The sequence below is a fragment of the Podarcis vaucheri genome, assembly GCF_965113315.1.
Source record: "Podarcis vaucheri genome assembly, chromosome: 7".
Classification (NCBI taxonomy): domain Eukaryota; kingdom Metazoa; phylum Chordata; class Lepidosauria; order Squamata; family Lacertidae; genus Podarcis; species Podarcis vaucheri.
The window spans coordinates 17,340,373-17,364,959 of NC_138765.1; the positions used below are offsets into that span (position 1 = coordinate 17,340,373).

Genomic DNA, 24,587 nt, shown 5'->3' on the forward strand with positions numbered 1-24,587 from the left:
AGTGCACTCCTAAGTGTATTTGCACTTTCCAAAGCACTTTAAACAGTTACCGCTTTCCGGAAATAATCCTTCAAACTGTAGTTTGTTAAGGGGTTGAGAGCTGTTAGCAGACCTCTATTCCCCTCACAGAGGTACCACCCCAAAGCAGTTTAACAATCAGTCACTCTTCCTGGGAACTGTAGCTCTGTGATGAGAACAGCCGTCTCCTAACAACTCTCAGAATCCTGTAACAAACTACAGTTCCCAGGATTCTTTGGGGGAGGTTATGACTGCTTAAAGTGATGCGGTACTGCTTTAAGTGCAGAGGGGGCCTCAGTTGAGCATGTTTTGCTCCCTAGCTAGAACTGTATTTAGAAATTCAGCCTTACTTTAGAATCTCAATATTAAACGTGGTGGAGACTCTTGTGCCTTTAGAAATAGAGTGGTGCCTCAAAAGTCAAGCGGAATCCATTCCAGAAGTCCATTCGACTTCCAAAACATTCGGAAACCAAGGCTTCTGATTGGCTGTAGGAAGCTCTTGCAGCCAATTGGAGGCCATGGAAGCCCCATCAGACGTTCGGATTCCAAAGAATGTTCACAAACCGGAACACTCACTTCTGGGTTTGCGGCATTAGGGAGTCAAAACATTCGACTTGCAAGGCATTCGGAATCCAAGGTACAACTGTATGGTTTAATTACACATATTTACACCTTTAGTCTACATAGAGTGAGTTACAGCATGGTCATCTCAACAGGGGCTTGTTCCCCCACAGTGGATAACATAATTTTGAGAAGGGGAAAAAACCAAATTAATCTGGGAGGTGTGAATCAGATCAATGCAAATGGAAAATTGTAAATGTTACATTCCTCAGCCATTCCCACTCTCCACTAATACAGCTGTCTTTTCAGGGGTTGTTGTTGTTTAGATCTTACAGTAAATATGTGCAGATTGGAGATAAAACTTGCTACCACAATAATACACCCACACACCTCAGCAACAAGTGCTCACACTACAAGCTAAGAATGCCCGTGAAGGACCTCAGTCACAAAGGTGCATATATGACTTTTGTCTAGACCTAGAGAAAACTCTGTTTGCTGCAGCACTTGCAAACTCATTGAAAGCAAGGGTTCTATAATTAGCAATCTAGGAATTTAGCAGGGTTTCCTCCTCCCTAATTTAAGTTCATTCCGTTACGGAAAAGCCTTGGAGTTATAAATAAACAGAGCCTAGTTTTGTCCCACAGCATGGGGACATCCTCCTAGTTTTGTCCCACAGCATGGAAACTGAACTCGTTATATCATGCAGCAATTGTAAATTAATTAACAAAGACAAAAGTAGGGAAATGCGGTTGCGGTTCTTTTCCTTAGGGCAATGGGACATGAGGCCCCTATGCACACAACACATTTATTTATGCCAATTTCAGAGTCGGGGTTCCTCCAAAGGAGCTACTGGGAATTGTAGTTTGCTGATGGCACAGATAATCTCTGCCTGAGATTTGTTTAGATTGTTGGCATCTCCCCATGAAACACTCCTTTGCAGAGGTCCCTGGGGAAAGGGACTCATGATTAAGCCAGCTTAACTGTAGCCTTGTTGCCATGTTTCACTGAAAACGGGTTCAGATTGTGTCTATACATGGAGATGTGTTTGCTTGAAAGAGTGTACACTTATTGACTTGTACAGCTTAACTGTTATGTAAAGAGATATACAGATTGTACATGGGTTGAACGCTACATGTCAAAAACTGTATTAACAACAACAACAAGAAGAAGAACCACTTAATTCATCTCAAGGCAATTTCCACATAAGGTAATTAAAACAGTTACGAACACTAAAACAAAAAATAAATTTAAAACAAGAAGACACTCATGGTAAAAACCCATTTATCCTGCTGGAAAAGCCCTAGCTGCATTTTAAACCAGTAATGTGTACACAGCTTGAATGTACAGCTCAACTACCGTATTTGTGTGAACAGGCATACAGACTGCACACTCTTTAAATGTAATTTAAACATAGCTATTTCCTCATAGAAGTCAAATTCCCTGGTGCGTAATAAATGTGAAGTAAATGGAGTTTGGTTGAGTTCTTGTGCTGTCTTGTGTTTGTGGCCTTCCAGCTGTTGCTGGATGCTGTCTCCCATTGGTTCTTGCCAAGGTGGCCAGGAATTATGGGAGTTAGAGTCCAGTAACATCTGGAGGGGCACAAGCTCCCATCTAGAAGACTGCTGAACCTCTTGGGCTTCTGGAAGTTTAAAGAACCCATAGGAAGCTGCAGGCTAGATTTAAGCTCCTGGATCCAAAGTGGTTCTGAAAGTGCTGCGAACCAGCTTACTTTAATTTGACATTTCAGACACACACACACACAAAACTCAACAATTTTGTGTTCAGATTTTCACTTTTTGAAATATGGCAACCCTACTACAATATCCATACTGAGGTCCAGCACTAGCAACCTCAGACAGCACCATGGAAGGTTCATTCACTGACACTTGTTCTGCCTTCTTTTTAAAAAAGCAACAGCAGCAGCAACATTTTTGCCAGCTCCCAGTGGAGCTCCCATCTTTGTTTTTGACAACATCCTGACAGCCATCTGAACTTCCAGGGAACTGTGGAACTTCAAATTGTTACGCACAATTAATTGCATGTGACTGGAGCATGAGTCGGATCCAGTCTTCAGTTGGTTCTCATCCCACTTGCACAGTCAATTTCCATATGGCAGCCAATGGGGCAATGGACGCTCTACATTGGAAAGCTGCCTTTTCACATGTCCAAATCTAGCATGCACCAAGGTACGTAAGGAAGACTGTTACATTCCCAAGGAAAGATGTCTGGACTGTGTGCAACAAATTGGTACATATTTACGTGAATCTGCCCTAAGATGAGTCATCGGGGGAAGGCCCTCCTTGGGTTTTCAGCCATTCAGTTGTGGCAAACCAACCAATAATTTTATCTAGCTGCTCCTCTGGGCAACACTTTGACAGATGGCAGCTATGTTGCAATAGCTGTTTTGATGACCTAGAAAACGAGCACGCAATCGTTTTAATTGCAGTGTTAGTGTGTTGTTTTTAAAATAACATTGTTTCTTAATTGCAAGGGAGCTTGAATACCCTGCCCACTACCAGGCAATGGGCAAGGTATTCTGCAAGGTCAAAGCTAGAAATGGGACGCTCCAAAGGCATCTGTGTTTAGGTTAGCAGTGAGAAAGGTGAGGCCTGCAGGCAGTGCTTAGTTAGGCTGTATCCACATCATATATTTAAAGCACTGTTATACCCCTTTGAACAGTCATGGCTTGCCCCAGAGAGTGCTGCGAGCTGTGGTTAGTTAAGAGTTCTGTGAGTCATTAGGAGACCTCTTATTCCTCTCCCAGCACTGCAATTCCCAGAGTTCCCTGTGAAGAGGGATTGATTGTTAAACTACTGTAGGAACTGGAGCTCTGTGAAGGGGACAGATACGGCTGGAATATCTGGAACGGTGAAATTAGCATCCAGGGGGGGAAATCTTAACAAGTTTGTGGTTGATTCCCCACCCCCGAAAGCTCAGTTTTTGTGTCTGGATTTTTACTTCTTAAAATATGGCAACCCTAGGAACATGGGCTGTCACCACAACTCTCAGCACCCTCAACAAACTTTGTTTCTGTTGGGGAGAAGAATTAAGGGGTAGTTTGTGCTCTGTCTGTATTTATCTCAAGGAAAATTCCAAGTGTTGTGACACCGAACATCCTTTTTCTCTGGCTTATGCACATAGTGGGGATGGGAGGTGGGTTCCTCAGGATATTTGTCACATTTTGGATTTGGGTGATTTTATACCTCAGTCCCAATGTGCAACCAGAGCTGCTCCCCCCGCCCCCTTGACCAGCATTTCATCACAGGTGTGCTTTGCAACATGGTTTTGACCCAAGAAAATTGCCTTAGTGGTAGGTTCATTCTCCTTTATTAGATGTTTCACGATGCTTCCCCAATTCTACTACATGATTGCTCCTCGGAGGGACCACAGTGCAACGAAAAGTGGTACAAAAATAAACCAGAACATTGGTGATATAAATAGTTAAGGGGTTTCACCGGGTAGTTACAGGATATGCACTGATTAGAAAGGAAGCTGTGTGATCGCCCTAGAACTTTTGCATGTACAAACAGTACTGAAAGCAAGATCATGTCAGACTGCCCTGGTAGTATCCTGAGCACAAGCCATCATGAATGCAGAATAAAAAATCATTTTAAAGCTGCCCCCCCCAAGTGGAATATGGATGCTCCTCTCCATTTGCTGTATTTTGCAATTAGCCTTCACAATGCCTAGATGGGACTGAATTGACCCTGGAGCTCAGAGTCGCCTTCCTGAGCTTGGAGGAGCCCTGAGTTTTGCTTGTGACCGACTGAGCTTTGCTCTGTGTATCTGGAATATATATATAATTGTAAAAAAAAACAACAAAAAAAATCCCATTGTAGATTTCCTAATAAATATAGTGTGTGTCAATGTGTGCTTGCAGTTCCCCATAGCTGCGCATTATTGGCACAGGTGAGTGAACTGTACAAACCTCACTAGCAGCATATGAAAACAAACAGACCTACCAATATGTTATGGGTTAACTGCTCTACTTGTCCAAACTACAAGAAAGAAGATTCCACCTAAACATTAGGAAGAACTTCCTGACAGTAAGAGCTGTTCGACAGTGGAATTTGCTGCCAAGGAGTGTGGTGGAGTCTCCTACTTTGGAGGTCTTTAAGCAGAGGCTTGACAACCATATGTCAGGAGTGCTCTGATGGTGTTTACTGCTTGGCAGGGGGTTGGACTCGATGGCCCTTGTGGTCTCTTCCAACTCTATGATTCTATGATTCTATGATTCTATGATTCTACTTGTGTATCCTGTTGGTTATGTGGAATATATACTTCTCTAACTACAATCCCTGCAATCCCTACACAGATCTGGCTGGCACAAGGCACAAAACCACAGCTCGCCCCTATACACGAAGCCAAGCCAGAGCACAACTAAATGCAGCACAGCCATCTTCTCAGAAAAACTCTTCACAAGCTCAAGAGGTCAAGACACGAAAGCTTTAGCAACTAATCTACACTTAATGACCCACCCAGTGGTATTCAGAATATCACTCATGAAATCACCCAAGATATCCCTCAAGTAATTAAGGAACAAAAGAAGAAAAGGCACACTAATCTAGGAACTTCCTCTCTGCCCAGAACGTTGGAGGCTATACACCACACCCCTCAACAGTATTTATAGGAACTCAAACACCAGACTCTGCTCTGTTCCAGTAACAAGAAGCCGAAAGCACCAGCCTGAAGATGACGAGTGAGACCTCGTCGAAACGTCGCACAGACACCCCGACTCTTACACGGGAAGACACCCGAAGACACCAAAACCTGCATTCTCTAACTACATGTCAATATGGCACCCCACCTCCCGAATCAGTCCAGGAGGAGTTCCCAGCTCAGCCTGAATATAAGCAAGACTCTTCTTTCAGCCAAGGGTCTTGTAGGGTATATGAAACACATGGAGCCTCATCCCATTTTTCCTACCAGGAGGGAGCAAGATGCCATTTGTTTTATTCATTTGTGCATATTCTCTCACACACCCATGCATACTTTCATGCAAAACCCAAGCATTCCAAATTTTATTCTGGATTACACTTCTCCTTTAAACCCTGTGTGGGTTCGAATGTTCTTTTACGAAAGGAAATGGCAGTAGATCAAGGGGTGGGAAGCCGTACTCCTTGATTCTAAAACCAGTGCTTTTTTCTGGGGGGGACACAGGGGTACGTGTACCCCTAAACATTTTATGAATCTAACGGAAGAAGAAACTATTTTTTTTAAAAAAAATAGTTTCTTCTCTAGCCCAGTGAATCATCAGTTCCATTGCTATGCCCAATGGTGGCCTCATTTCCTGTCACGGTGTTCCTTGAGCCTCAGACGTAAGTGAGTGTTTAATGTGTGAAGTAGGAGTTGGAATCTAGCACGGTGATTGGTCAGTTTCATTGTTACCACCTCCGATGGCAGCTTCATTTCTGTTCCCGGTGTCTCCTGAGTTGACAGCTGTGTAATATGAGGTAATCCATGTTCTTTGTACTTTTGTCCATTTACTGTATTTATTTTCCCCTATTTGAACTATAAAATGGTGGTTTTCTTGAGTCAAAATGAGAGTACCAAAAGATTTTTTTTCAGAAAAAAGCATTGTCTAAAACAAATCAACAGACCTAACCCCAATCCCAGCCTCTGCGGGTTCAATGCAACAGGGCAGCCAACAGGAGAGTGAAACAGAAGAGGCCCAAGTTGGAGACAAGGCCCAAAGCCCCATTGTCAAGGCTACCTTTCCCCCCTGCATTGAGCTCCGGCTGCTTAGCATCACTGAACAACGAGGGTTCAGGGTTCTTGGTGGCAGTGTCTTCCACGCCTCGGCTCTCAGCTCCAGGTGCGGATGCCAGGTTCACGCCGGGTTGGCTTTGGGGCCTGGGCCGCTTGCATGGGATCTTCTTCTTGGGGCGTGGAGTGCCAGCTGCCGCTCCAGAAACGAGGACTGCTCCGGCAGGACTGCTGGTGGTGGCTGGTGCGTTGGCAGTGATCACAACAGGGGCACCTGCCTCCACCTTTCCTCCCGTGGTGGAGCCACTGGTGGCATGGCCTGGCTGGGGACTGCTACCATCAATGGTGACATGCTCGCCACTGGCATCTCCATGATTGCCACCGACGGCAAAGGTTTCGCTGCTAGTAGTAGTGTGGCCAGTGTGGTCCACATTGGTGTTTCCTGTGGTACCGGCAGCAGGAGAGTGAGCAGACCCATGTGGCCGGGTTTCACTTTCGTAGAACACACCTGAAGGGTGGGTGGCGGCCGAACCTTCACGGTTTGCCTCCTTACCAGCCATGAACTGCTGCCCGGTGCTGATGGCCTCTTCTTCTGCCTCACATTCTTCATACTCATCATCGTCATCGCTGGAAGCAGCCACGACCATGTTGCCGGCGCTTGTTTCTGAGGAGGAAGAGGAGGTGGTGGTAGCAGTGGCAGAAGTGGCATTCTTCTTGGGGACTACGACGGGCACCAGCACAACAACACTGCCATGATTGCCAGAAGAAGTGGCGTTGGTGCCAGCGTGGCTCTCGTCCAAGTTTGTGGCAGCTGAGGAACTGCCTGCTGCCATGTCCTCAGAGTCTGCGGTGCCCGCGGGGGAGACGGTGTGGCCCTCTGTGTGATCACCAACGATATTCTCGTTGACAACGTGTTCGCCTGCAGTCGTTGAGTGGTTACGGTCGCCTTCATTGACCAAAGACTCACTCCCTTCCTTCTCATTGACCTTGTAGGCCGTCTCATTATCGACATGGCTCCCGGGAGACAGGTCTGCACCAGCGGGGACATGGGCAACCGCAACGCTGTCTTCATCCTCATCATCATAGATGCAGTCAGGATTTGGTGCAGTGCCAGATGGCGTGGGGGTGGCGCACTCTGCCACCGTTGTGGTGTCAGCACTGTCCGCAGGGACTATGCGCTGCGTCACCACGCCATCCACGATGCGGTCATTGCAGAGGTTGCCTTGGCAACACATGACGTCAGCGTTGTCCAGCTCTTGTACCAAAGCCAGGAGAGAGCTCTGGCACATGGCTGGGGAGGCGCAGCCTTTGAAGGTCACTAGGCCCAAATCCCTACCAGCTGCAGGTGAAGAAAAGAAAAGGGAACAGAGACAATTAGGCAAAAGGGTTTATTGCTCCCTACGAGGCTGTTGTGGTTACTCTCCCTGGGCGAGTGTGAACTGCAGCCCTTGTCGCACACCTTAAATCTCGTATGACATGTGGCTGGAAAACGATTTGGAGAGCTCCTACAATTTCTTTTAGAGTGATTTAACCTTTGGGGTGGGTTTTGGTGCCCAGTGCATGCAGCAGAACTTGCACACTAATCTCTTGAAACTGAAGCACCTTGTTCTTTTGGTGTACCTAAACATTTAGCTCTGCAGCCCATGGAACAACTCAGAGTTCTTCTTGTGCACCTTCTCCAGAGTGGCCCTAGGGGCCAATCCTCAGTGTCTGACTCCCCCCCCCCTTACACTTTTTTGGACTGTAGTTAATGCAAAGGGTTGAAAAGACTTCTTCCCAGTGACTAAAAAGTTCCCATTTTATGCTCGTTGGGTAGCTCTCAGATGCTGGAGACAGGGACCCTAACACAGAAAGAGTAACAAGTCTTCAACCCCCACCCGACCTCAGACTACTACACCTTTGGGTACGAGAAGGGGGGGCGAGTGTCCTGCCCACTTTTGACTCTGGTTTTGCTGTTTCTGGAAGGAAACAAAAAAATGCTTGCCTCCTCTGCCTAACCAGAATGGCACCGGAAACTTAAGTGTAGGGAGTCTTGCAGATCAACACTCACCTTTACGGCTGTTGCCAATCCCCTCCAAGCACATGTTGTGGATGCCTGTGCATTGCACCTTGGAGATTGATTTTTTGGAGCACCCGGACCCAGAGCCATTGTCATCCACACAGCTATAGCATTCTAGCCCGTTTGTTGCCTGGCTTTGGACATGAAGATCTGAAAGGAGAGAGAAAAGTGAAAGAAACAGCCATGAGGCATACCTTTGTCGTAACAACCAGGAATCCTCCTGCCATTTGCACAAGCAGCAGGTTGTGGACTGGACTCGCTTCCAGTTACAAGGAGTGCATGTTATTTCCTTGCTGCAAGAGTGGACCTGGATGCCTATTTTCTACCAGACCAAGTTATTGCATCAATTCACAAAGCCCTAAGCAATGGGCACAGAGTACCCAAAAGACTGCCCGATTCCTTTGTCAGTTTGCATTTCTTAGTGCAGAAGAAATCTTTCCTATTCTGATTAATTCAAGAGGGTTCCGGAAGCTTCTCTGTGTGAAAAAAACAAGCAGAAGGTTCATGATGTTTAGGTTATTCCTTCAGAGAAGCTGAGTACAGCTGGCTGAAAATGGTTCTGTTATCTCTTCTTCAAGGTCATGCTGACTATAAAAGAAGGAGCCTGGGTTTTACTTTCTCTTTCTATCTCTCTTCCTTCTGGTGTGGTGTTCTGTATATAGTGTTACGATTTAGACCTATTATAAGTTATTGTAAGTTTAAGTTAAGTCTGCTGCAACTGGACACTGCCAATCATGAATGTATTAGATTTGTGACCATTATGCTCATTTGCTTTCAGTAGCAGTAAAGCTCTGCTGGTTGAAATACAGTTGCCTCTGGTCTATTTTTTGGGAATCCTGCAATGTGTTTAAGTTTTTAGTCTGCTAACTATACATTGGAGTTCTGCTCTGGATCAATACTGAGTAGAATTCAATGAGTAGAATTTATGCTGAGGATCACCAAGATACAGTGGCGTAGCGTGGGTTGTCAGCACCCGGGGTAAGGAAAGTAATTTGCGCCCCCTAACCCAAGGATTTGCGCCCCCTAACCCATGGATTTGCACCCCCTAACCCTAACCCCCAGATGTTGCGCCCGGTGTGGCCGCCCCCCCTGCACCCCCCACGCTACGCCACTGCCAAGTTACTCTAATGGAGCAGGCATGCTGCTGCGGTTTGGCTGACCTTTGCCAGTGACCAAGACTTCTGTCTTCACCAATAGAAGCCCAGCAGGAGCCACCCTTGCCTTCTCTGCCTGCCATGGTCCAGACAGAAATCACCAATGGATGTTCTGCCTTGTTTGGCCCAAAGAGACAATACATTCAAGGCTAGCTATACAAAAAACAACAAGACCAAGGTCACCTGTAGAATATACCAGTGTCTTAAGCATTTGACTGCATCCCTCATCTGTAGTCCTCTAGAAGTTGCTAGCAGCAAGATTGTTTATGTATGCAACAACAGCAGCAAGAATTTTATTAGCACAAGTATGGAAAAAAGAGAAAACGCCAACAAAGGAAGAATGGCGAACCAAGCTTATGGACTACGTGAAACTGGCTAAGCTGACAGAGAGGATACATGAGAGAGAACACTGATTTCAAAAAAGAGTGGGAACCATTTATAAATTGTATAAAAAGACAGTATAAAGACTTGGACTCATTGGCAGGTTTTGACTAAACTTTCACAACTATGTAAGAGGTCAAACCAGCAGGGAATAGAAATTGTTGAATAAATCAGTACAGAAATACGGGGGAAGGCAAAGAGGGGGGGAATATGGGTATATAAATTGTTTAACTAAGATTTGTGGAAAATTTGTTGTTATAATTTGAAAATTCAATACAAATTTTTTTTAAAAAAATAGAAGTTGCTAGGCTACAACTCCCATCAGCCCTGAGTGTAGAGCAGATAGCCTGGCAGGGGAAAGGGGGCTAGAGGAAAGGACTTGCTCGTTCTCTCCTAACACTGGAACTCATGGACATCCAAAGGAACTGAAAACTGGAAGATTCAGAACAGGGAAAAGAAGGTTACTTCTTCATCCAGCGCATAGTTAAACTATGGAACTTTGTCCACCAAGAAGCAGTGATGGCCACCAAGTTGGATAGGTCTAAAAGAGGACTTTGTCCATGGAGTTTTCTTGGCAGGGATACTGGAGTGGCTTGCCAGTTCCTGCTCCAGGTGAGAGCTGGACCATAAAGAAGGCTGATTGCCAAAGAATTGATGCTTTTTAATTATGGTGCTGGAGGAGACTCTTAAGAGTCCATGGACTGCAAGAAGATCAAACCTATGTATTCTGAAGGAAATCAGCCCTGAGCGCTCACTGGAAGGACAGATCCTGAAGCTGAGGATCCAATGCTTTGGCCACCTTATGAGAAGAGAAGACTCCCTGGAAAAGACCCTGATGTTGGGAAAGATGGAGGGCACAAGGAGAAGGGGACAACAGAGGACGAGAAGGTTGGACAGTGTTCTCAAAGCTACCAACAGGAGTTTGACCAAACTGCGGGAAGCAGTGGAAGACAGGAGTGCCTGGCATGCTCTGGTCTATGGGGTCATGAAGAGTCGGACATGACTAAATGACTAAACAACAACAACACAACAAAAAGAAGACTGGAGAAATTCATGGAGCAAAAGGAAATCAATGACGACTAGCTATGATGGCTGTGCTCTACCAAGAACATTGGGAGGACACAAGGCCACACCACCACTGTTGCAGATGTATGAGATAAGGACTGAGGGTGGCTTAGCATGCTGGGGAACCCACTGTCACAAGAAAACAAATTGATCCTATACCGTACAATTCTATATCTGATGCCCGGCTATCAAGTTTAGTAGTTACCTGGGTTGAAGGTATTGCAGAGGGCTGTTGAGCAGCAGCTGGCATGGATGGTACGGTCTGCAGAGTGGAAGCTCAAAGTCTCCTGGCACCGTGGGAGGTTGGTGCAGCCCTTCATCTTCATGTTGTCATACGGACCTGCAGGCATAATTGACAGTGAAAGACATAAGACACTGCAGAACCCATCATGGAGGAGGGGAAGTCTATCAGTGGCTGATGGTCATGGTGGCTATGTTCTGCAGTAATGCTTCTGAACAGCAGTTGCTGGAAACATCAGGAGGGGACAGTGCTGCCTTGTGGTTGAGTCCTGCTTGCAAGCTTCCCACAGGCCTCTGGTTGGCCACGGTGATCCAGCAGACTCTTATCCCCAGTTCTGATTTGCCAGGTTTCTCCCCTTTGTGTCTCCTCCCACATCTCCACGGGTCCCTCCCATCATCACCTCCCTCTTCCGAAAAACACCTCACCTCTTTCCCTCCCCCACACATCCTGCACTGCCTACCGCCCCTACCACCACCAACTCACCCAGTTTTCCGGTGACGGCAAGATCCAAACACTGGTCCTGATCCCCAGCACAGCTGATCTGAGTGCGAGACGCTTCGGGGCACCAGGCTCCTTGGGTGGCACAGCTGTGGCAGCGCATGTGATTGACAGGGGCAGGATGGGAGACTGGGGGGAGACAGGAAGTGGGGGTTAGCATGTGCTTAGGGAGGGAGAGCACAGTGAGATGGCAAAGGAGGGCAGGGGGAATGGCATCCTATGGACAATCAGCAAAGGAACCTGGGAGTGGTTTTTTTTAAAAAAAACACGACTTTCTTTATTTCATTTAAATCCTACCTTTCCTCCAAGGAGCTCAAGGCAGTTAATGAACTGAACAGAGTGAAAGGTTATGAGTCACGGGGGTGCAGAGATTGTGTGAATGAATTTAAGTGCTTAGCTTATATTTTCAGTTGCTATTTTGTGAATGTTTTTAATATTTATAGATTCTAAATGCCTCATTGATTTGTTAATCACATGACTTGCCGTAATTGTGAGGTATAGCTTATTTTTTTAGTTGATGTTTTAAGGTTTTTTATAGATTGCAACTGTTTTATTGATAATTCGTTAATTGTTTTATATGATGTATGTTGTATTCGCGATGTGATATTATGATTTATTATGTTACGGTTATTTATTGATTGTATGCCACTTTGAGATTCATTTGAATGAAAAGCGGAATAGAAATACAATCCATCCATCAATCAAACAAACAAACAATCCCCATTCTAGCCTCACAACAACCGTGAGAGGTAGACCAGGCTGAGAGTGAGTTGATTGGCCCAAGGTGAGCTTCATAGCTGAGTGTGGTGTCGAACCCTGGCCAAGGTACTGGTCCAACATGCTAACCACTTTGCAGGCAAGGCAAGGAATGCAAACTTCACCCTTGTCATATTTATTCATCACATTCATACAGTAGAACAAGTTCCTACACACCTCAAGAGAAAACAGGTAACAATGGTGGACCTCTAGGTAACTCTCTCTTGGAAATTTCACGTATCATCTCAATATGCTTTCAGCCTCCCTCAAAATCCAACCCCCCCCCAAAAAAAAATTTCAACCTGGTTTCATTTTGGTTGCCGGCAGCCACACGACTCACCAAAGTAGGTCTCATTGTTACAGCCATCCTCAGCACAGTAGCGTGCCTGGTACGAAAGAGACATGAGGTGAGAGTTGAGGGAGATGGATTCATGGGGAAACAGCTGGGGGGCACAGCCTTTCCTCACCGACTGGAATTCCAGGAAGCCTGGACAGGGAAAGAAATAATGTTGTAGTTAACACAGCATCTCACAAACTGGCACCCGAGCCCAATTTTTCCTTTTGCTGTATGAAACCCAGAGGTACCTTTCATTTCATTCCCACACTACTATATATTAGGGCAAATCAAGCAGGGGAACTCTCTGAAGTGTCTCTTTGTGAGTCAGGCTGGGCCGAGAAGGGCCCTGCCTTAAGCCTGCTATGGTCATGCACCGAGGAAGGTCTACTTCGCCTGACCATTGGGCATCACTACCACCTCCACCTCTGCTGACCCACTTCTGCTGCCCATTGACACTTCTGCAAACCATGGATTTCCCCCAAGCTTGCCGATAGCTTGCTCTTGTTTCTCATCGCCTCTTTTCACTACAATCCTGTTGGGGGCCCATGAACTACAACCCCCCAAATTTGGGGTCCTCTGTAAACCTGTGCCAAAGTTTTGCAGGGTTTTTTCGGGGGGCAGCAACCCCCCCATTTTGTAGCACCCCACAAACTGAATAGCTGATATGTCAAGCATGGGGTTCCTACTTAACATTAATTACGAACCCCAAAGTTTGGGATTCCTGTTGGCACTCACAACTTGAGTTTTCTATTGCAAGGAGAGACACACACACACACACATGCTCAGCTCCCAGAACAATTGGCAGGCTTCAGGATAGGTTAGTTAGTATTGTTTTCTCATGCCCCAACCTCAAATTTGCCCAGAAAGCATGGTGATGGCATGGTGATAAAGGCAAGACCTGAAACTTCAGATTTCCTCTACTACGCCCTCTAACAGCAACATTCTGGCCACCCCAACACCAGATTTTTTTACTGTTGATCACCAAGCTCAATATGAGGAAGAGTTCTGTGAAGCTCGAAAGCTAGCTCACTGGTTTGTGACTTTATTTAGCCCCGATCACGACATTAGAACACTGTTCTAATCTGTTTGTTTTTAGAACGAACATGTTTTTTTGTGTATGGATGACCCACAGTCCTTACAAAACAAACAAGAAGTACGCATGACCACCGCAAAAAATGATGCTTACCGACATAAGCCTTTCGGACAGATGTTGAGCAACTGGCTGAAGGATCTTCGCACGTCACGTTCTCTCCTAAGCAATCGTACTCACCGTGACACGTGTTGCATTGCAAGGAAAAGGCTGGAAGAGGATGGAGAGAAATTGGTCAGGTCTAAGGCTGCTTCTTCCACTCTGCCCTTTAGCACCTGCGCAACAGGCAGATATTCACCAGGTGTGCTTTCCCCCAATATGGGGAGGCTTTGGGCTCATCCATACTTTTGTTTGACTTTTACTTTGATGCATACTGATAAATTCCCCCAGATCCAGAATTGTAGAGTTGAAAGGGACCACAAGGGTCATCTAGTCCAACCCCCTGCAATGCAGGAATCTTTTGTCGAATGTGGGGCTTGAACCCATGACCCGGAGATTAAGAGTCTCATGTTTGTGGGTCGAAGCCTTTGCGAGGGAAAACTGTGCCTGTTGGATGCCATCTGCTGGCTGCTCAGCTGTGGAACTGAGTTACGCAACGAGGAGCACATTGGGAATATGTCATGCAGGCTCATCAGATTTTAATCTTTCTCATTGCACACCACGAGTATCACTTCCACAGTTCTTTGCATAATGGATTTTGCTTGCATCACATGCAGTTTAAAATAAATAAGCAAGAGTCGGCAAGTGCAAAGTGCTTATCTCTCCAAGATTTTTATTCCGGGACTGATATTGCAGGGTGTGTGTCGGTCAACAACAGGCATTGTAATCCTTAGCTGGCACCCAATGAACATCAAATGACTGCATTGAACCTCTGTGGAATGCCTTTGTGGAATGGTCTGAAAAGTGACAAGAAAATGCTATCCCAGAAAGCATGGGATAACCATCCCGCTTTATGTAACCTCCCCACAATCAAATCAGAATGAATGCTGAATTAATAATAATAATAATAATAATAATAATAATAATAATGATGATGATGATGATGATGTATTATTTGTGCCCCGCCCATCTGGCTGGGCCTCCCCAGCCACTCTGGGCGGCTTCGAACAAAGATGAAAGATACATTAAAATGTCACATATTAAAAACTTCCCTGAACAAGGCTGCCTTCAGATGTCTTCTGAATGTCAGGTGGATGTTTATCGCTTTGACATCTGATGGGAGGGCGTTCCACAGGGCGGGTGCCACTACCGAGAAGGCCCTCTGCCTGGTTCCCTGTAACTTGGCCTCTCGCAGTGAGGGAACCGCCAGAAGGCCCTCGGAGCTGGACCTCAGTGTCCGGGCAGAACGATGGGGGAGGAGACGCTCCTTCAGATATACTGGACTGAGGCCATTTAGGGCTTTAAAGGTCAGCACCAACACTTTGAATTGTGCTCGGAAACGTACTGGGAGCCAATGTCGGTCTTTCAAGACTGGTGTTATATGGTCTCGGCGGCCGCTCCCAGTCACCAGTCTAGCTGCCGCATTCTGGATTAGTTGTAGTTTCCGGGTCACCTTCAAAGGTAGCCCCACGTAGAGCGCATTGCAGTAGTCCAAGCGGGAGATAACCAGAGCATGTACCACTCTGGCGAGACAGTCTGCAGGCAGATAGAGTCTCAGCCTACGTATCAGATGGAACTGGTAAACAGCTGCCCTGGATACAGATTTGACCTGTGCCTCCATGGACAGCTGTGAGTCCAAAATGACTCCCAGGCTGCGCACCTGGTCCTTCAGGGGCACAGTTACCCCATCCAGGACCATTCAGGACACCTGCTCGCCTCCTGTCCCCCAAAAACAGTACTTCTGTCTTGTCAGGATTCAACCTCAATCTGTTAGCCGCCATCCATCCTCCAACTGCCTCCAGACACTCACGCAGGACCTTCACCGCCTTCACTGGTTCTGATTTAAAAGAGAGGTAGAGCTGGGTATCATCCGCATACTGATGAACACCCAGCCCAAACCTCCTGATGATCTCTCCCAGTGGCTGCATGTAACTGTTGAAAAGCATGGGGGAGAGGACAGAACCCTGAGGCACCCCACAAGTGAGAGCCCAGGGGTCTGAACACTCATCCCCCACCACCACTTTCTGAACACGGCCCCGGAGGAAGGAGCGGAACCACTGTATGACAGTGCCCCCAGCCCCTCAAGACGGTCCAGAAGGATGTTATGGTCGATGGTACCAAATGCTGCTGAGAGATCCAGCAGAACTAGGAAACAGCTCTCACCTTTGTCCCTAGCCCGCCGGAGATCATCAACCAGTGCGACCAAGGCAGTTTCAGTCCCATGATGAGGCCTGAATCCCGACTGGAAGGGATCCAAATGGTCCGCTTCTTCCAGGTGTGCCTGGAGTTGTTCAGCAACCACTCGCTCAATCACCTTGCCCAAGAATGGAAGATTTGAGACTGGGCGATAATTGGCCATCATGGCCGCATCTAAAGATGGTTTTTTAAGAAGCGGTTTAATAACCGCCTCTTTCAGCGGGTCACGGAGGGAAGCATTCATCACCCCACGAAGCCCATCGCCCAGTCCTTCCCGGCTAGCTTTTATAAGCCAGGATGGGCAAGGATCCAGGAGACAGGTGGTTGGCTTCACTCGTCCAAGCAGCCTGTCCACATCCTCGGAGGTAACAGATTGGAATTGATCCCACACAACTTGACTAGACAGGACTCTAGCACTCTCGCACCCTGGCCCTGCTCCCACAGTGGAGTCTACTTCTTCCCAAATCTGAGCGATTTTATCTGCAAAAAACTTTGCAAAATCATTGCAGGAGATCATGTGGCCCGTACTGGGCCCCGATGTCGCAGGTGGTTCCGCTAAATTGTGAAACACCTGAAAAAGTCTCCTGCTGCTGTTTTCTGCAGATGCAATAGAGGCGGCGAAGAAGGTCTTCTTCGCCGTCACTATCGCCACTTGGTAGGCTCAACGTTGAGCTCTAACCTGTGTCCGGTCAGATTCGGAATGAGTTATCCGCCACCGGCGCTCTAGCCGTCTCAACGATTATTTCATTGCCCTAAGATCCATGGAAAACCACGGGGCTGTCCGGGCTCCATGCAATCGGAGAGGGCGCTTCGGAGCCAAACAGTCAATAGCCCTGGTTAACTCCACATTCCAGCGGGCCACGAGGGAATCGGCTGCAAGGCCATCAACATGGGATGGAGCATCCCCTACCACTCTCTGGAAACCATTTGGATCCATTAAGTGGCGGGGGCGGACCATCCGAATCGGTCCCACCTCCCTGCAGAGGGGATGGGTCGCAGAGAAGTCCAGTTGCACCAGGAAGTGATCTGACCATGGCACTTCTTTCATTTCGCTTTTACTTAGTGTCAGATCACCAACATCCATAGAGGTAAACACCAGGTCCAAGGCATGTCCGCGGCTATGGGTTGGGCCAGACTTATTCAGGGACAGCCCCATGGAGGCCATGCTTTCCACGAAGTCCCAAGTGGCCCCTTGTAAGGTCGTGTTGGCATGGATGTTAAAATCCCCTAGGACAACCAAGCTAGGTGTCTCCAGGAGAACATCCGCCACAACCTGAAGCAGCTCGGGAAGGGAATCCTTGGTGCAGCGGGGAGGTCGGTACACCAAAAGGAATCCTGTACTGCCCCTATTGCCCAACTTCCAGAACATGTACTCGGAAAACTGGGTCTTCCCAATAGGATGCCTGGTGCAAACTAATGACTTCCTAAAAATCACTGCCCTCCCCGCCCACATGACCTGGGTTGCTGCACGTAAGAGAAACCTGGTGGACAAGCAGCGGCAAGGACAGGCCCATCTGCTTCATCCAACCAAGTCTCTGTTACACATGCCAGGTCAAGTCCTCCATCCATGATCAAGTCATGGATGGCAGTGGTCTTATGAATCATTGACCTGGCATTGCACAGCAACACTTTCAGGTCATGTGGGTATCCCTTGCTGATTCTAGTATCCATCCGGTCAGGACCAGACCTGGAGGCAGGGATAGTCCTCAGACAACGACTAAACCTGCCTCCTCTGTAATGACATGGTCTGGTCTTAGCATAACTCCTCCTCCTACCCGTGATCACTGAGATCGGTTGTCCCAGTGCATTCCCCCCAGTGGAACATGCCCCAGCCATTTTGTTGGCTGGGACCTACTCCCCGGCAGCCCTGACCCCTCCCCTTAAGAACAAAATAACACCTTAAAAAAAAACAAATAAAACAATACAAACAAAAAACAATAAAAATAACAAAAACATAAAATCAAACAAATTCCCAGGCCCAATAAACATCTATCCCACCCCCACATACAAAAAATTCAAAAGAAAATTTTCAAAACATTTTAAAATTTTTAGTTGGCAGGTGTCTAGGTTCTCCATAAAATGGCATCTCCTCCATGGAATCCTGGGAGCTGCAGTTTCTTACAGGTGCTGAGAGCTCTTAGGAGACCCCGGGGTTGCAGTCCCCTGGGAAGAAGTGTTTATTGTTAAACTGTTCTGGGAATTGTAGTTCTGAGGGTGGAATAAAGGTCTCTAACAACTCTCAGCACCAGTGCTATTTTTCTAGAAAAAGAGGTGCTGGAACTCACCATGAACCCTTGTTCCCATATAATAGCAATGGCAGTTCCAGTGAGTTCCGGCTGGGGAAAAAAGCCCTGCTCAGCAAACTTAACAAACTACAGTTCTCAGGATTATTTGGCGGAAGCCAGGACTGTTTAAAGTCATTGGTTGTGTGCATGAGTCCCCAGTTCAGTAGGACTTACTTCAGAATAAACACCCAGTGCAGGAAGATATTAAAGAGAAATTAATCCCTACATAGTAACTTTTAACATGCAGCTTTGGAAATTTTGGGAGCAGAAACATGGCAAAGGCAGGCTCCTCCTTCCTTCTCAATTTGTTGTTGTTGTTGTTTCAAAGATTAGGCTCCAATTTTTAAAGACAACAACAACAAGAACAAAAGAGAATAAGTTTCTGGGACACATGTTTATGGGATGCATGGAACCGCACCCCACATAATTATTCTGGTCTCCAGAATTCCTGGACCAGAGAACCCGGGAAGCCAGAGGATCACGTTGTTTGCTAATTGTCCTCTTTCCGTCATAAGGTGTTTTGTAAAATCCCTTTCCATGGAGGAGGAGGAGGCACCTTCTGGGTGTTTATGTCAAATTTGGGACAAGTCATTCTCAGGGTGGAGCTTCCCCACGCTGCCTCCCAGTCCTCTCTCTCCCTCTCCTTGCTACAGAAACTACAGAAACATTAAGGTGGCAGGTGGATTTGGGGAAGGAACTGTGGGGAGTGAGAGGGAAGGAAGTGAAGATTGCCCAGACTGAAAGATTGGGAAAGAAAAGGAAAGCTCCCAGGCAAGAACTAGGAAGGTCTGCCATTTTCTGTGCAGTGGCTAGGATTAAGCGCTGTCTTTGGCTAGAGAAAATATAAGGTATTTTTGCATTGGGTTTTTTTGCATTTTAGTTACCTGGTTACTGATTCTTGCCTCCCTTGTTTTTGATGCTGTTGCTGTTACAATCATCTGTATTTTATTACGTATTTATTATAATTCTATAATAATAGTCCTGCATAGGACTAGATGTCCCTTGGGATCTTTCCAATTCTACAGATAATAGAATCACAGCATTATAGAGTTGGAACGATCCTGACTATCGTCTAGTCCAACCTGAATATGCAGCTGTCCCATACGGGGATCAAACCTGCAACCTTGGCGTTCTCAGCACCATGTTCTAACCAACTGAGCTACCCCATGATTCTAACTCTTTCAGTATTTATGAGGTATAGTTGCGTGTTGACATTTGGGTTCTGTGTTGCAAACTTCCCTCTGGTCTTCAGACAAAGGGGGTCTAAAAATTTAGTTAATTAATAAGCTGCCTTAGACTGAGACAGACCTTAGGGTCCATCTTGGTCAGTATTGTCTACACTGAGTGACAGCTGCTCTCCAGGATTTCAGCTCTCCAGCTCTACCTGGAAATGCTGGGAATTGAACTTTGGACCTCCTACATGCAAAAAGATGCTCTGACCCCGTGCTGTGGTTTTTCTCCTATAAAGGCTGGTCCTCAATAGCACAATTAAAGAACTTTGAACTTTGCTGGAGAAGCAGGTCAGTCTCAATGCAAGAAGCCTCATTTCATGATTTAGCTTGTCCACCTCATTGCTGCAGCAGCCTGGAGTGAACTGCATCTCTTTAGCCTTGGTTCACTTAGTTAGGGTTGCCAGCAGACTGGAAAAGCAACAAAGCAGTGAGGTCATAGCTCCTTAAGGGAGATTTGAATTGCAGGAATCCACGTCTGCACTAGCTACATTTCAAGCACTATTATACCACTTAAAACAGTCCTGTCTTCCCATGCAAAACCCTGGGAGCTGTAGTTTGTGTCCAAAGTGCTGAGAGCTGTTAGGCAGCCCATATTCCCTTCATGGAGCTACCGTTCCCAGAGTGGTTTAACCATCCATCCAGCTTCCCAGGTAACTCTAGGAATTTAAATGCATTTAAGTGCGGATGATGCCAAACTCTACTTGGCTAGAACTAAACAATATCACTGGGCAACTGCTGTAGATCCAACCGCTGTTACAGGAGCAGCTACCAAGGAGGGAATATTTTGGGCATCTCTGCATTACAGACTTACAGGACAATCCCAAGCATCACTTGAAATGTCTTATAGCAGGAAAGGCATACTGAATGTAAAATTTAAGATGACGTCAAAAGGATAAAAGAGCAGGACTGAGGAAAAAGCGCTTGTGATCCTGCAATATCAAACCTGCCCCCAGAGATGGATGAACCATTAAGCAAAATGAGCATGCACTAGAGTATCAAGGGGCACCACAGAAATTTTCCACTGTTAGTTTTTCCATGGACCTGCAACTCTGCTTTTCAGTTTACAAATTCTGAGACAAAATTCATCTCTGTTAATTAAAGCACAAAATTTGGCTGTAAACTGGTAAATAAATTGTTCGTATCATGGAATAAAGTAGAAGTATACAAAAACAAACATTATTTTCCATCTTAAGGTAGGTTTCCTTTTGAGAAATAAAAAAAATATTTTACGGTGCCTGGGGCCTCTAAAGGTCTTAATCTGGCCTTGCCTGCACCGCTGAAAGCTAAACTAAAAGTGTGCATTCTGCAACATCATTATAAAAATTAATAATAACAACAATAGTATTTCCTATCAATCCATCTTTAGTTTACCTTGGTAGAAGAGAGCAGGTAGCAGCAAAATTGCCCAAGTCTTGGCCATCTTGAAACAGCTCTAAGCTCCTTGCTGTGTCCTGAGCCCCTGTCTCTGACCTGCTGCCTGGCACTGCCTTTAATAACCTCCTAAATACTCCCACCCAATCCTGCCCTTCCGTAAGGACCAGCCCCAAACAAAGGTGCCACTTTGAACTCCCAATTGGTCCCAGGCTGGGCTCTGCTGCTTTCACAATGGCTGGGAGGGGACAGTGCAAAGGAGGGTTGCCAGGCACGTGAGCACAAAGTGTGGCACCAGAGGACACGTTGGACCGGACCCACCTGGTATCAAGGTGAGTCACAAGCCAGGATTTCAGGAGGAGATGTTTGGAGCATCCCAAAGGATGGATGGGAAGGCGGGGATGTGTCAGGCTTCAGGAATCCAGCCAGTCTGGTTGGGATGGGAGGGAAAGCTGGAGGAAAGGATACAAAAAGCAACAGAGAGGGAGAAACTGAAGCAGGGAGAAAGAGAAAGGCAATCAGAACATAAGAAGAGACTGTTGGATCAGACCAGTGACCTACCTGGTTCAGCATCCTGTTCTCACATCAGCCAACCAGATACCTGGGGGGAAACCCACAAAACAAGACTCTAGCACTCTTCCCTCTTGTGGTTTCCAGCAGCTGGTATTCAAAAGCATTCCTGCCTCCGACTGCGGCTAGCAGCCATTGACAGCCCTTTCCTCCATGAATGTGTCCAGTCCTCTTTGAAAGCCATCCAAATTCATGGCCATCACCACCTCTCATGGGAGCAAGTTCCAAAGCTGAACTATGCACTGTGTGCTTCGTTTTATCTGTCCTGAATCTATGAAGAGAAGCAATGAGAAGCAAGGCCCAGATTCTCCAGCATCATTCACCACTAGACAACAGTTTTCTTTTGAGGCAGAGCTATAGCTCAGTAGTCTTGCAAGCAGGAGAGCCCAAATTAAATTCCCTGCATGTCCAAGTAGGGTGGGAAGAAGCTCCCTGTATGACACCCTGGAGAGGTGCTGTTGGCGAGTGTAGATGTTAATGAGCTGCATGGAGCAAAAATTTGACTCGGTATAAGGCAGATTTCTATGCCCCATGAGGGAGTCTAACTTCAGGCAACCAGGATGCTGTGTCTTGAAACACAATCAAGTGCATTGTACAGTGGCTTCCCTCTGAATCTGCAGAACCTGCTGCCATTCAAGAAGTGTAGCTCATCATCCCAAGGCATCTGAGTTCCAGAGATAAAAACTGAACCGTTCAAACACTGAGGTTGAACAGTTAGAATTATTACAGCTGTTGAGAAGATGAATGTCAAAATCTTGGGGCGTTGATTTACCTCTGGTGGGAATGTCTGAAAGAGGTTTTTGCAATCCTTTCCAATCTCTTCCACAGAGTTGTTGAAATAGAACTGGGATTAGTTTTGCTGATTTACAGGGTGCAATGAAGATGTCCCTTGTAAGAGTTTGATAAACCACCTTCTCACAGCAGTGTCCACAGAGCTCTATTTACATTGGAAAGATCCATACAGATGTACTATCCACAAGTGGTATGATACTTTGGCATCCAACCAAGTCATCTCATTTGCGTAAGGACTTTCTGCTCCATAGCGGAACTTGCCCTCCTTATTTTCTCCTTATGCCCCCCTCAAATCTGCTCCAGAAGGTTGGGGTGACCCCAGAATAGATGGGGGTGCACAGAGGGAAGAGAGGGTGGGGAATCTTCCATTGCACAAGCAGAAGCCCTTGCAGGAATGAGATTACGTTTCTGGACACAACCCAGATTTCACCACTGCAATGAGATGTACTGGATTTCTATTTAAACTGTAGTAAGCATTTCTAAATGTGTAGCAGTCCATATATAAATTAGTCAATAGTGCAGATTTTAGACCAAGGTTTGGTTTGGTTTTCTTCCCTTTTTTGGTGATTCCTCTCTCACTCGGGAATTTTGTATGGGCCACTCTTGGGGGGAGGGGAGATGCTTTTGTAGCTCTCCAGTCCTTGTTTTTATCTGCCTGACAAAGCACTCCCAAATAGAAGAGGGAGAAACACTGAGCTAAGCCAGCAAAGTTGGATCCTTTCCAGACAACCTCTTTGTTGAATATTCATTCTAATTTGTTTCCACAGAGTTTGCGGGGAGCTTAGATGATGTGGGCTATCCATTGAACATCTATCCCAATTTATTTGTAGATAAGTAAGATGGCATGGCCTCAAGCACACTTTAAATTGTATTCTCCCATCACCCTACTTACTACAAAAAACCCCACACGTTTTTGAGTGGGGAACAGCAGGTTTGCTGCCCAAGGGCTCCAAATTAGCTTTAAATGTGCAACCAAAGTTTGCTGGGATGTGATTGAATCTCATCTGGATATAGTGACCTCATAGCAATGGCCTTAGAGGTCTGCTTGGATCCTGGTGTGGAGGTGGGAATTGGACGCATCCCAGGCTCTCTTCCAAGTTCCTGGAAGGCTGTGTGGTCAAGTGGTTGGAAGTCGCAGTCATACAGACTCCTTCTCCCACCTCTGAGATTGGCCAGATCCTGACTCATTAAAACAAGGAGGGTTGAGATGACTGAGCCTTCTCAGCCTTCTCTTGCAAGAGAGGCATCTCTGGACCCAACACGAGTCTGTTCTCTGCTTGGATTGGGTGTGCCTGACTTTCCCAAGTTCTCTTCAATAAATAAGCCTGTCCAAGGGAACACACAGATTGACTGTGGGGCAGTCCAGGGCACATGGCAAGGAAGGTGAGCATCAAGCAAGGAGGAGGGAGGGGCAGCGAATGCTTTAGCAATGCAGATTGATAGGTCGGTGATGACTAAAGGATTGCAAGAAGAATAGCTTTGCCACTTTCCTTCCCCCAGCAGAAAGGACTCCTGAACTTTTAACACTGGCAGGAATTCAACAGGGGAAGCTGTACTCCGTTTCTGCCCTTGCCATGCTGGGAAATGCTTAACCTGTTGGATTTGTTGTTGTTGTTGTTGTTGTTGTTGTTCATCTGCTTGCAATAAATGCACAGTGACCTGCTAGGGGAAAGGAAAGGAAAAGAGAAAGGAGGTTGCATGTAATAGGGATTAGAAGCATGCTCTCTGCCTGGCTTTTGAAGACCCCCTCAGGCAAGGGAATTGCTTTCTGCCATGGGCTTAGGAAAGCAAGCTGTGCCAGTTAGTGAATTATAGAGCTGGACGGGCATGCATGGCCCATCCCTTGCTGAAAAGGCAAGGCCGTTTATGCACTACCAGGTCTCCTACAAATCCACCTATTCACTCCTCTAGTTCAGGGATGGGCGGAAGGGAGAGCAGGTTTTCCTGGTAGATCTCTGGGTGATTTGCATGGGTTTCTGACTCTCAGTTGATTGTTACAGAGAAAACAAGAAACAGGCACCTTTACCCCAAAGACTACAAATCCAGAGTGAAGTCCCTAAGATGATTGGATGGTGCCTTGTACACCTCCTTTTGGCAACTTCTGCATCTGCCAGAGCCACACACACACACCCCATTCCTCTGCACCTCTCCCTCTGTCTCAGGCACCCATCCTTTT

At 46.5% G+C, this 24,587-nt stretch overlaps 1 protein-coding gene across 1 annotated transcript; it reads right to left on the bottom strand.

Annotated features, from left to right (window-relative positions):
- Positions 1 to 6,013: 6,013 nt before the first annotated feature.
- Positions 6,014 to 21,208, bottom strand: LOC309537922 (uncharacterized protein). The gene is made up of 7 exons (XM_082233066.1): positions 21,050 to 21,208; positions 13,963 to 14,076; positions 12,780 to 12,926; positions 11,669 to 11,812; positions 11,150 to 11,284; positions 8,336 to 8,494; positions 6,014 to 7,624 (listed from the first exon to the last, which is right to left on the bottom strand). The coding sequence occupies exons 1-7, from the start codon at positions 21,096 to 21,098 to the stop codon at positions 6,207 to 6,209; spliced, it is 2,166 nt and encodes a 721-aa protein (XP_082089192.1). The 5' UTR covers positions 21,099 to 21,208; the 3' UTR covers positions 6,014 to 6,206.
- Positions 21,209 to 24,587: the final 3,379 nt, after the last annotated feature.

Bases quoted from the DNA above. Each gene is read 5' to 3' on its own strand.
- LOC309537922 (XM_082233066.1), bottom strand. From the start codon at position 21,098: ATGGCCAAGACTTGGGCAATTTTGCTGCTACCTGCTCTCTTCTACCAA. The intron at 12,927-13,962 runs GTAAGCATCATT...TTCCCTGTCCAG, and splicing joins TGTCCGAAAGGCTTATGTCG to GCTTCCTGGAATTCCAGTCG. The intron at 11,285-11,668 runs GTGAGTTGGTGG...TTATGCCTGCAG, and splicing joins TGCCGTCACCGGAAAACTGG to GTCCGTATGACAACATGAAG.